General features: G+C 36.3%; 2 protein-coding genes across 2 annotated transcripts in view; both read right to left on the bottom strand.

The window, feature by feature from the left end:
• LOC142177967 (beta-amyrin 6-beta-monooxygenase-like) overlaps positions 1-1,627 on the bottom strand; it is a 183,179-nt gene extending 181,552 nt beyond the window's left edge. The window contains exons 1-2 of the mRNA XM_075247132.1: positions 550-1,627; positions 147-334 (exon numbers count right to left, since the gene is read on the bottom strand). Of these exons, the coding sequence (XP_075103233.1) occupies positions 147-334; positions 550-1,492 (1,131 nt within the window). The 5' untranslated portion in view covers positions 1,493-1,627. The remainder of the gene's footprint in view (positions 1-146; positions 335-549) is intronic.
• Positions 1,628-3,421: 1,794 nt separating this feature from the next.
• LOC107785341 (pentatricopeptide repeat-containing protein At5g57250, mitochondrial-like) lies at positions 3,422-9,151 on the bottom strand. Its single transcript, XM_016606623.2, has 4 exons — positions 5,891-9,151; positions 5,286-5,543; positions 4,837-5,181; positions 3,422-3,530 (listed from the first exon to the last, which is right to left on the bottom strand). Exon 1 carries the CDS (start codon positions 9,097-9,099, stop codon positions 5,974-5,976), a length of 3,126 nt encoding a protein of 1,041 aa, XP_016462109.1. The 5' UTR covers positions 9,100-9,151; the 3' UTR covers positions 3,422-3,530; positions 4,837-5,181; positions 5,286-5,543; positions 5,891-5,973.
• Between the last annotated feature and the right edge of the window lie 3,998 nt (positions 9,152-13,149).

Genomic DNA, 13,149 nt, shown 5'->3' with positions numbered 1-13,149 from the left:
GGATCAGTGAAGTATTTCGGATTCTTATGTGTTGAGTGCACTGACCAAAATGTCTGTAAAAAAACATGTCATTTTCACAAACACCGTGTATAGATAGAAATGAAGGTAGCTCGTAAGTAACAAAATGAAAATATTTAATTTTGTACCTTCCACCCTTTTGGAATGGTAAAACCTGCATATGTACAATCAGTGATTGTTTCTCTAAAAGCTCCTTGAGCGGGTGGAGTTAGCCTTAGTGATTCACGAACTACATTCCAAGAATATTTCATCTTCTCAATGTCCTCCCATGTTAGCAACTCATCTTCTCCTTTCAACTTTGCAATTGCCATTTGTTCTGTCATCAAACAACCATTTGCCATGTGAATATATATTAGATTCAAATTTAAATTTACCTATTTACGACTCTATATGTTTTATTTTATATAACACTATTTCCTTTTTAATATGCGGCAAAAGTTCTCATTCTTTCTTAGATGTCCATAGTCAAACAGAACCATATAAAATAAAACGGAGAGAGTGTTTTTATTTCACAAAGCATGTCTAGTTTACCTTTGTAAACTTGATCATAGACGTGCGGAAGTTCAGCCAGATATTTCAAGACACTAGTGACTGCACTACTAGTAGTCTCAAAGCTTGCCACTAGCATTCCTATTATATTGTTGGAGATCTCCATTTCACTCATAAACCTTCCATTTTCATCAGTAACAAGCAATATTTTTGACAGCAAGTCTCTGCCTCCTGCTATTGTCTCTTTATTCTCCATTTGTAATTCCTTTCTCCTCTGTGAAATGATCCTCATAAGTTCATCCCTCACCATTTTCCCGCCTTTGATAGCGCGATTATAAGCTGTTCCGGGCAAATCAATAGGCATAGAAAACATTCCATTTGTAACAAGAGTGAAAGGATCAGCCAACCTCTTTATTTCCTCAGGATTTACCAAACTCATGAACAATCGACACGCCAAATCAAATGTGTACTTCTTTGACAATGGGAAAACCTTTACTACTCCATTAGGAATCCAATTTTCATCTAAATGTTCTCGAGCCATTGCATCCATAATTGGAATGTATTGTTTTAGAGCCTCAGGCTTGAGAATATCTTGTAGAAAACCGCGTTGTAAAGTCAATACATCTTTCAGTGAACTCTCAGCAAATTCAGGGAAAAGCAATGCCTTTTTCATGGATTTTGGCCACCAGGATGTGAGAAGCTTGTTCTCATTTGAGAATAAGAACTTATTCCCTTGCGCACCACAAAACACAGCCAATTTTTCTCCCATGATTAATGTTTGGAACACATGAGGTGAGTACTTTTCCGTTCTATTTTTGAGGAATTTCTCAGGACCTAATAAGGCTAACTCGATGTTTTCTCCTAACAATGGCCATCCAGATGTTCCTGGTGGAAGTTTTTTGCTATTCGAATCGCGGTTACGAAGGAAGAAAATGAAAGTGAGAGATAGAGGAAGTAATAGTAGAGCTAATAGGTAAGAAATCATGGCTTTCTTTTCTTCTTCTAAAAAGAAAAAGAAGCGAGTTTTTTGCTATGTATTGGAGAAGTGAGTGGAGAAGTGCAGATATATGTGAAGGGCTTAAGCTAATTGGAGTATTGGACTACACCGAAGACAAATAAGACAACTTGAAGCATCTAGGATTACTTGAATAAAGATTCTCTACTTTGTCTTCTTCTGCCTTAGAAATATATGATATCAATATTTATTTTTTAAAATCATAATGCTGTCCACTTTACTGTTCATTACACCCTCTGGCCCTACAATTTTAGGTAGGGTAGTTAAACAAGAATGGGGATATTTTTAGTTTATAGTTAATACGGGCTGCTAGTCTAGTTAATTATTGGGGAAAAACAGAAATAGCGCTGTTCATTACACCCTCTGGCCCTACAATTTTTTGCAGGTCGTTTTCTTTTATATGTACGTTAAGTGCCTATTTTAATTAGGAGTATTAGCCTAATGTGTATATGTGTGTATTTCATTTTTTTCTTTTCCTTTGGGCGTGAGGAATGGTGTGGGCACAGCTCGTAGCCTAGTAGATACTTGGTGCCCAGTCTAACACCTGTCTCGTATTATATTGGTTTGTCGTGTTTGGGTTATTTTAACTGTATGGCCATACATTTATTCCATTTAAGTATCAAATATTATCTTAATATTACAAATACTGAACTCTAATATTTCAAATAGTCATGAATAATAAATGTGCTAAGACGAAATGGAGGATAGATTTGTCCCTGTATCGACTAATTCAGGGACAAAATTTACTTTTTTGTTTTTGTTTTAATTGAATATATTCGAACGAGAGCGATCGTTAATTAGGAATCATTTTTGAACAACTCGACTAAGACATGGACACTTTTGAACCAAAAAAGAAACGAACAATAAAATCGTCCCATTTCAAATCATTTAATAAAGGGAAAAATTAGCGGTTTTCCCTACTTTAAATACTTTTCTTTGGACGTCAAGCAAATTAAGATTGTCCAAATGCCTACTTAACAGCTTGTTTGAATGGGCGTCACATATTGTTTCATTTCATAATGTATTATATTGCATTATTGTACACGGTTAAAATCGGGGCTAATGAGTATCCCGATTTCCCGGTGGGTCAAACAAATCAAGGACATAACTACATGGAATCTGAATCAAAGTTGGGAAGGCCCGAACGGGATGCTCGCCACCGGACCCAACAAGACAACACCCCCGAATTCGGTACGAGCTCCAAGACCTCGGAAAGCACTACGAACGATGGCACACGACTAATAGAGGGCAGTGATATCCGATTGGATATCACGGCGCGAATCCTGCCCTATGTCGGTAGCGCATCAACAATTGATGTACAAGGAGGATTTTTACCTTTTTTTAGAATTGTAGCAGGGGTAAAACTCCCCTACTATATAAAGGGTAGGTTTATTATTCAATAAAATAAACACATCGTGACACGCATATTAAGGCAATACAAACTTGTTTCTTTGCTTCTTATTTATTGAAAAGTTTTTATTTTGATCATAATTCTTCATATACATTTGACTTCGAATCGAGGGTCTAGTCGAAGGCAGAACTATTTTTAAGCTTAAATCCGAGCCCGGACTGAGCATTTGGAAATCTGCCGTGATAAACAGTGTGTTTTCGTACATCAAAATTCAAAAGCCTAAATACCCATCTATTCACTCTTACTTAGATTGTATAATTATTACGAACAAAGCTAGCAAAAAAACGAAAGATAGAACTCAGCATAGAAGCCAGTCGTCTTTATTTCAGTTAACAGAGAAAAGCACTCAGTCTAATGCTGTGAAGCAATAGTCTGAAAGCCTCCCCAGCCTCCTCATGGCTTTCACAGACGTGCAAAACTTCTTTTGCTTAAAATGCTAAAATTATCTATTAAGAAAAAAAGAAGCAAATCTGAATCAAGAAACTGACCTATAAGCAAGCGATTTCGAATTCAGGAGGAGCTCTTCTAACCACAGCAAAGTGATTAATATTCTACTACTCAACCAGATATGTTGCAAGCACAGAGGTTGGAATTACACTGCAGAAGACAAAGAAAGAATTACAAAAAAATACACATGACTTCACACCATAACAAAAAATTACCCATGTTTTTAAGTTTTACCCCACCTATCCCACATTGTACATATTTTGAAAGCACTAGCAAATTCAAAATCTGTGTTTTTACAACCATTGCTTCTAGAAGCTATGGAGTTAATTCTTTGTTCTCACAACCATTGCTTTCACTCTCTCTTCTTCTCACATCTTCTACATATGCTTCAAAGAACCGTGTATTTTCTACTTTTCCTCGTGTCACCTACTTGCAATGTAAGAAAATTGAAGAGTAGAAGTCCACCATTGAAGACCATTCAAAGCTTTGCTTTTGAAAATGAATTTTTTTGAATTTGTTAGTTGTTTGGATTGGGTATTGTTCCAATTGATTGAAAATATTGAAAGGAGTTCAAAATTTAAATTTGAAGTGATTTGGAGTAGATTTGAGCAAGATTTGAGTTAAATTTCAAAAAAGACACAAGGAAGAAGACGAAGTCAGTTTTTTTTGTATAATTATGTATAATCTTGTATAATAGTATATATGAGTGTAGAAACACACCTTATACACTATTATACACCTTTATACAAACGTCTGTAGACGAACATCTTCCACGATTTTCAGTTGCAATTCTTGTTCAAAACCAGTCCAAATCTCCATTAAATGACTTCAAATTTTATATACAACCTCCTTATACTATTTCTAACAAGTCTAAATAACACCCACTCCAAATTTCTCACAAAATCAAATTCGGAATTTAAACTCACATATTTAAGCTTGTTAAAAATCTAATTTTTACCACCCAAATGAAGTTAGTTTGTTGAATTAATATTTGAGTCACAGTTACTGATTCGAAAATTAATTTAAAAGCTTGAGGAATCTTTTTTAAAAATTAAATAGTAATTTTGAGAACCTATTGGAGTTGGATGTTGAATCTTAGCCTATTATTTATGGGCTAGTTGGTTGTAAATTGAAATATAGGTTATAAAATTGAAAAGTATGGAGCCCAGTTGTTCTAATGTGAAATTTTCCCGAAGACAAAAGCATCTTTCACATGCTAAGTTCATGCGGTAACAAAAACATGAAACAGAAGCCAGTGAAATAATAATGCCTTTTGCATTCTAAATGCAAGCTACTACTAATAAGGTTTGAGGCCTGTCACCTGCAATACTAATGATCATTCCATGGCTATTGCATAGCTGAATAGGTAATTGTATGCAGCAGGATATTTACAAATTGCTAAAACAACTCAAGAAATAAAAAAGGATATGAGAACATGACAGTGTGAGAAACGCACCATGCGTTGCAAACAATCCAAAACATGCCGTTTTAGGAGGAACGTTGGTTTTCCAGATTATTTTAGCTGGCCATTTCATCTACTATGTCTCCTTGAGCTTGAGAGTTGCAACATTTTATAGCAGGATATAACAGAGAACTTCTCATCTCTACTGGCTGTCCATGTACTGAGTCCTCTCTTTCTTCTAATATCACCACTGAACTCAAATTTTGAAGCAGAAGGTTAACATCTTCAATCTCCCAATCATCAAAATGTCTTCTAAATTGCAAATTCCATCCACCTCCAGAATAACAATCAGAAATCCAGCATTCCTTGTTACAGCATTCCAGTGATGGAGCTTGCGAACTGATAATCCAGATACTTATTAGTACACATGGGTACACTCAGAATGAAAAGAAATGTTTTCTGGAAATACATAGATTGACTAGAATGAAGAATCAAAAAGTAACCTCTGCAACAACACGAGGAGTGACAATGAGACATTGCCTAAAGCTTTCATGTATAGTCATGCCACAAAGTCTCAAATGGCCTTGCAAGAAGGTCCAAATTCCCTGTACTTCTTCTTCAGAAAGAATACTGCTAAGTCCATCGTCTGAAGTTTTTAAGGACCTGGCTTTAGTCACTGAGATTTGCTCTTCTTGGTGTAAAGAGGGAATCCAGAGGTTCATAGAAGCTTCCAAGTTACATTTCACTTCCTTTAATTCCTCCTGCATAGGAGATTAACTCAAAGGTAGTTCATCATTCAAATACTTGCATTAGAATTTCAAAATGCAACTTAGGGAAGAACTTATGTAAATAGAGGTAATAGAAATTACAATAGCATTTAATATGCTAAACATATATAATTGATTGAATTATCTCGTCTAAAGCAAACACTCTGAATAACAATAAAATAAACTACCACTACAAACTTAAAAATCACTTTTTATGACCTACAAAGTCAAAAAATTCATTTTGAAATGTTTGTTAGAAATAGATATATGGATTTGCCAAGTTGATTACCTAGAGTCACATAAATTATGCACTTAGAAATCTCGACAAGAGTAAAACATACCTAAGATAGCTCTTGTACGGTTCTTTGTTCGCAAACCATAGCCAAAGAAGCTAGCTAAATATTGTTGAAAAGACAAACAAGCTCTATGAGAAACCAGTAATAACTTTAGCCACTTCATTAGCCTTATCACGCTCCCCTTTTGAACACAATAAAGCAATACAGGAATAGTAAGAATTGAAGTCGAGCAACTGGGTTATTTGAGTGTCTTGGTCATGACGGTTGTTTGATGCCTTCTCATGCATCCATCTCTCGTGTGATCTTGAGTCTATATCCATCTTTCTCCCATCATAAGACTCTTCAAGTTTCCCTAATAAATTCCAAGCACCACACCCCCTTCTAGCAGGGAAAAACATGGATACCACTTCATTCAGAATAGTAACTGCCTCTTGTATGCTTCCTCGCTCACACAATAGAGAAAGAAAACTTCTAATAGACTCTGTCTCGATTTGGATTTCAACTCTGCCAAGAAGATCAATGACAGATTTTGATTGAAGCATCTCTCTCAAAATGCATCGAGATTCTTCCATCCTTCCTTTATCGCATAAGCCCCTCACCAGGTACATGAAACCCAAGAAATCAGGTAGTATGCCTTTCATTTTGAAATCGGAATAGAACCCAAGAGCTTCCTCCATGTCACCCTTCTGACAATAGCAGTTAAGTACTGCACTCACAGTGAATTCATCTGGTCTGAGGCCTTTAGCTTGTAAATCATGGAGAAGCTTCAAAGTTTCCTGGATTTGACCTAACTTGCTGCATTCATTGATTAATGAATTATATATGCGAGTACCCGCTCTAAGATTCTTTAGGAACATTTCTTCAAACAAACTTCTGGCATCTGCTAAAAGACCTTCTTTTGACAAAGCGTCAATGAGTATACCATACGTGATTTCTGAAGGAACTATATCATTCCTTTCTAATGAATCAAATAACCGAAAAGCTTCAAGCACACACCCTTGACGACACAACCCACTGATTACTGAGTTATAGGTTACAATATTGAAAGAAATTCCTATATTGCTGGCAAAATTACAGAGATCTAAGGCCCTGTCAATATGTCCTCCTTTGCAAAGGCCGTCAATAACAATTGAGTAGTCAACCACATCCATGAGAGGTAGCTTATCACTCGCTCCCATAACAAGGTTATACGCATCCAGATATCGGCCGCCTTTTGTCAGTGTCCGCAAAACTACAGCAGGAAAGGTCAACTCAGATGTGTCGCCTTCCACTGTAACAAGAAACCGAAGTGCAGTTTCTACATTTTTAATGCAAAGGAAGTAAACAAGCATCTTCTTTGCCCCGTGCTCAAACATCCCATATGTTTTTAGGAATGTTGTCAAAAGAAGTCCAGTCAAAAAGGTTTGGCCACCATAGAGAAGAGATTTCATTAAAAGATGGTAGGATTTCTTGCTTAGAACAAAACCATTACTTTGGATCACAATTAGCAGATTGACTGCAGCCTCTAGTAATCCTTTGTTGCACAGGAAAGAAACAGCATCTTCACACATTGAACCAAATTTTTCATGCTTAACTCTTTCCAATCTCTGAAACAAATCTAAAACTCCCTGAGCACCCTTAACTTCAAAGATCTTTTTTATCAATGTCATATAGATCCTTGTACTTAAAGGCAAACCTCGATCAATTAGTTCAACGAATACTTCAATTGCTATGTCCGGCATGCCATTCCTACAGAGCCCTTGAATGGTGCAATTGTAACATGCAGCTGAAGGTATAGATGTCTTACGAAATTCATCAAATATTTCAAGTGCTTCCTCTATCATTCCTACTTTCAAGTAACCGTCAATCATGGCACAGTAAGTAACAGAATTGGAAGTAATGCTCATATCTGATATTTTCTTATATATGGCAAGAGCCTCCTCAAACAACCCCATCATAAATAGGGCTTTTATAAGCAAGTTGCACATAGTAACATCCAGAAAAACATCAGCTGCTTCAACTCTCTTTTTTGTTTCTAACATTCCCATGACATTTTCTTCTTGAATATAACCATGTAACAATGTACTATACGTGATAACATCTCCGAGGATTCCCTTAGACACATCATCGGCCTCATTCATCCTCCCAGCTTTGCACAATCCATTGATAATGGTATTATATGTGACAACACTAGGTTTTATGCCTTTCTTCTCCATTTCACCGAGCAGTTCAAATGCACGTCCAACGTCACCCTTCCTGCACATACCATCAATCAATACTGCATATACAAATTCATCTGCTTCAATCTGCAAATCCTCAACCATCTTAAACACTGCAAACGCCTCAAGCACTTTCCCCTTCTTGCAGAATCCTAATACTAGTGCTGTAAGAGTAACCAAATTAGGTTGAAGACCATGTTTTTTCATCCTGTATAGGAACCCAACTGCTTTCTCCACATGTCCCTCCTTTGAGAATCCATCAATAAGTATTGTATAGCCTATTGTATCCAACTCAATTCTCCTAGTACACACCATCTCATTATATCTTTTTAGTGCCTCTTCAATTGCTCCTTCCCTAAAATACCCATATATCCAATTACTGTAAAACACAACATCTAATTCTAATCCATTTATCCCCAAATTAGAAACCTCCTCAATTCTACCTAACCTATAATAAGCACTCACAAGTGTTGTGTAAGTAACAACATTGGGCTTTAAACAACCTGAATTCACAGCATTTTCAAAGAACTCAACAGCAAGCTCGGGCTTTCCAACACACAAGAACCCATGAATCACAAAACTGCACACAAAATTATCAAATGGGTATTTAATTTTCTCATGGGTCATTAACTCTAACACTTGAATTGCTTCATTGATCCTTTCCTGACTGCAGAAAGAGTGAATCGACGAACAAAAAGTGTAAGAAGAGAGCAAAATAATATCTTTCCCCGAGCCATCCTGCAGTAAAGAAAGCGCCTTTTCGGGATTTGTTTTAGAGAGGCCTTGAATTAAAGAATCAATTAGGCGTTTGTCGAGCTGGTTAGTAGTATTCAATTTCAAGTGCTGAAGTGCCTCTTCGAATCTATTCTCTTTGGCAAGTGCTCGTATGAAGATTTTTTGTGTGTTGGAGTCTGTGTTGAATTTGTTTGATTGGACTAAGTGGATGATGAGTTTGAATTTTTTGGATCGAGAAAGGAAGAGGAGGAAGTGGTTCCAGTGTTGGGAGGTGGGAGTGAAACCACTCTTCACTACAGAAACAAGCGACGAGAGCTTCATCGTATGCCGTTAGTTTTTACATATTTTCGTCCATTTGCTGTAAGATCTTAGAGGTGGGTCAAAATATGCTCCTTTAAAAGACACCGTTTAATAGAGTAGTAATAATAATCTTTATTTAAAAAAATTTATAAATATTTTAATTTTATTTTTTCTTTTAATTTAATAATAAATTTTTATACTCAAACATGCTATTTTAAATTCATAATCGTACATTCACACAAATATGACGCACTTTTCAATATTCAAAAGTATTTATTTCTTTTTAAAACTTTGATTTTAGCTAAAAAAAAATGTCACATAAAATGAAGGAGAAGAAGGGGAGACTAAATGGGCGTTTGAACATAAGGATTGTAAAATTCTAAAATAGTGGGAAAAAAATTTTCAAGTGAAAATTGTATTTGAAATTTATTATTATGTTTGGACAAATAGTTTAGAGTTGTGTTTGAATATAAATATAATTTTGGGGTGTTTTTGAAGTTTTGTGAATGATTTGAGTGAAAATTTTGAAAAATAATTTTATGGAGTTTTTCAAATTTTCGAAAAATTACAAAATGCATCTTCAAATAAAAATTAAAATTTTTATGAACAAATGCTGATTTCGAAAAAAAAAGTAATTTTTTTAAAAGGAAAAATTTTTCTTATGTCCAAACGGGCTCTAATATCAATCAATAATTGAAAGAGAGCTAAATGGGCTGCTTAAACAATATGGTAAAAATTGCATGGGGCGTCCTATTTGGTCGCCCCTTTTCAACCTGTAGCCGCTTTTTTTGTTTGTTTGTACCCGTAGCCATTTTTTGTTAAAAACCTTTTAAAAAGACTATTTTGCCCTTCTTTATTAAAAAACTATTTTCTCTCCAAGTATATGATAGTCCTCTACTGTCTCTGTCTCTCTCTCTCCCGTTATTTGCGTTTTTTGATTTGTTCTTATTTGAAATCAAACGGTTTTCGCCGTTCTTTTCGATTTTTCAACTGTTTGTTCCCCAATAACATTACGTATAATCACAGGTACATTGCATTAACTTTCTGGGTTTTATTTTTAGTATTAATTTTTACGATTTAATTTCTAGTTTTAGTTTTGATAGTCATGTATTTATGATAAAATAGTTTCCTAGGGTTTAGTTTGATAAGTGCATTAGTTTTACTTTTACGATTATGTTTTTAGGTTTTTTGAACGTGTGTTTGTGTTTTTGATGAAAATTCTATAAATTCTTTAGTGATTTTTGGAGACGTCGAAATTTTTAAAAATTTTGAGAGTTAAATAGATGATACTATTAAAGTGTGAAATTTATAATACTTCAATGATACCTTAGTTTTAAGAGATGAAGTTTTGTTTCGTGTTTTGTATTTTTTGTTATATTTTTTTTATGAACTTCAACATTATTTTAGAGTTGAATTTGTGTTTTGTTTTTTATAAAAACTACAACATATTTTTGTTGAATGTTGTTTTGTGACTGGTGAACTTCAGCCTTCTCAGAGCTGAAGTTTTAATTGATTTTTTTGATAATGTTCTGATGTTATTTTTTGTATCTTCTACTTTTTTTGAACAGGTGGCACCTAAAGATCTTAAAGCAGCTAAAGCACGTAAAGCAACTAATGCACCTAATCAACGTATAATACCCACATGTCCTTACTCCCTACTGCTCCACCTACAAAACCAGGGGATAAATATTATGAGTTTCGAGATTGGTTTAACTATCATGGTTACTGGAAGGGGAACCACGATTTGAAGAGTTTAATTGCAAGTTTCTTGACTCTTGCACAACGGGAAAGCTTAATAATGGTATATTTAGATATATTATGGCTATGGAGAATTTCAAATGCAGCATGAAGTTGGTTCATTGTTTGTGTCTTTCTCGAATATTCACCAATGATCAAGACTCCATTAGTTTCAAGATTTTTGGCCATGATGTTTCCTTCACCCTTGAAGACTTTCACATTATGTGCGGTTTGTGGATCACTGCACATAATGTTGAAGAACCAATTAATCGAGAGAGCGATATTCTGAAGCGTTATTTTAGGAAGTATAAGGGTATGACCTTGAAGGATATTCGAGATTTTATGACCCGAAATGCAATTACAAAGAATGTTGTGAATTTCAGACAGGTATGCGAGAGTGATAAAGATGTTGTGAAGCTTATAGAAATTCTTGTTGTGGAGTCTATTTTGTTTGGAAAAAAGACTAAATCATCTATGATGGAGGAGTATGCAACTATTGTTGAAGATGATAAGGCTTGTGCTAAATATCCTTGGGCTAATGTGTGTTATGAGAATGTCACGACCCGGATTTTCCACCCTCGTGAGTCGTGATGGTGCCTACTCGTGAAAGCTAGGCAAGCCGAATGTTACAGATTTTATTACCATTTTCCCTTAACTTTTAACATTTACACGTTAACATATGATCAATAATGGAATAATAATAATAATCATAATAATAATAATAATAATAAAGAGAAATGCGGAAGACGAAATCTAATAGTTCAACTTAATACAAATACAATTCCATAACAATAATCCATCCAGAACTGGTGTCACAATCTCACGGGCTATCTAAGATTACTATAAATAAGGTCCGAGTCAAAGAAAATATATGTCTGTCTCTAAAATAAGTAGGAACAGAAAGAAAGTAGGATAGAAGGGAATTCCAAGGCCTGAGACCTCGGAATTCGATTCCGGACCTAAGCCCAAGTCCCATATTTTACTACGGACCCTACAGGACCATCCGATCACAGGTCCAGGTCCGTTTACCAAAAATGTTGACCAAAGTCAACTTTAATAAATTTTAAAGGCCAATTTCATTATTTTTCTTAAATTTCAGATAAAAGCTTTCCGGAAACGCGCCCGGACTGTGTACGGAAATCGAGGTGAGACAAAAAGAGGTTTTTTAAGGCCTCGAAACACAGAATTTACTTTCAAAACGAGGTCATCACATTCTCCACCTCTAAAACAATTGTTCGTCCTCGAACGGACATAAGAAAAGTACCTGATTCGGTGAAAAGATGAGGATAACGGCTCCGCATATTGGACTCGAACTCCCAGGTTGTTGCCTCAACAGGCTGGCCTCTCCACTACACACGAACTGAAGGGAAATTCTTCGATCTCAACTGGCGAACCTGCCGGTCTAGAATAGCTACCGGCTTCTCCTCATAGGACAAGTTCTTGTCCCACTGGACAGTACTGAAGTCTAACACGTGGGATGGATCGTCGTGATACTTCTGAAGCATGGACACATGAAACACTGGGTGCACAACTGATAAACTTGGTGGCAACGCAAGTTTGTAAGCCACCTCTCCCACTCGATCAAGAACCTCAAAAGGACCAATGAACCTAGGGCTTAGCTTGCACTTCTTCCCAAATCTCATCACGCCCTTCATGGGCGACACCCGAAGCAACACCCGCTCTCCGACCATGAATGCCACATTACAAACCTTGCGGTCGACGTAACTCTTATGCCTGGACTGAGCTGTACGAAGCTTATCCTGAATGATCTTAACCTTGTCCAAGGCATCCTGTACTAGATCTGTACTTAACAATCGAGTCTCTCCCGGCTCAAACCATCCAACCAGCGACCGACACCGCCCACCATATAAAGCCTCATAGGGAGCTATCTGGATGCTCGACTAGTAACTGTTGTTGTAGGCAAACTCTGCTAATGGAAAGAACTGATCCCACAAACCTCCAAAGTCAATAACACATGCTCGGAGCATATCCTCCAAAATTTGAATAGTACGCTCGGACTGTTCATCCGTTTAAGGATGAAATGTTATGCTCAATTCGACCCGCGTACCTAAATCATGTTGTATTGCCCTCCAAAAATGCGAGGTAAACTGCGTACCCCGGTCAGAAATGATAGACACGGGCGCACCATGAAGACGAACAATCTCCCGAATATAAATCTTTGACAACCGCTCAGAAGAATAGAAAACTGCCACAGGGATGAAATGCGCAGACTTAGTGAACCTATCAACAATAACCCACACTGCATCGAACTTCCTCTGAGTCCGTGGGAGCCCAACAACGAAGTCCATCGTGATACGCTCCCACTTCCACTCA

Source organism: Nicotiana tabacum, chromosome 3 (genome assembly GCF_000715075.1).
Source record: "Nicotiana tabacum cultivar K326 chromosome 3, ASM71507v2, whole genome shotgun sequence".
In the NCBI taxonomy this organism is placed as follows: Eukaryota; Viridiplantae; Streptophyta; class Magnoliopsida; order Solanales; family Solanaceae; genus Nicotiana; species Nicotiana tabacum.
The sequence above is the reverse complement of the archived record's forward strand: the minus strand, read 5'-3'. Positions and strand labels throughout refer to the sequence as shown.

Coding starts and splice junctions, on each gene's coding strand:
- LOC107785341 (XM_016606623.2), bottom strand. CDS start 9,099: ATGAAGCTCTCGTCGCTTGTTTCTGTAGTGAAGAGTGGTTTCACTCCC.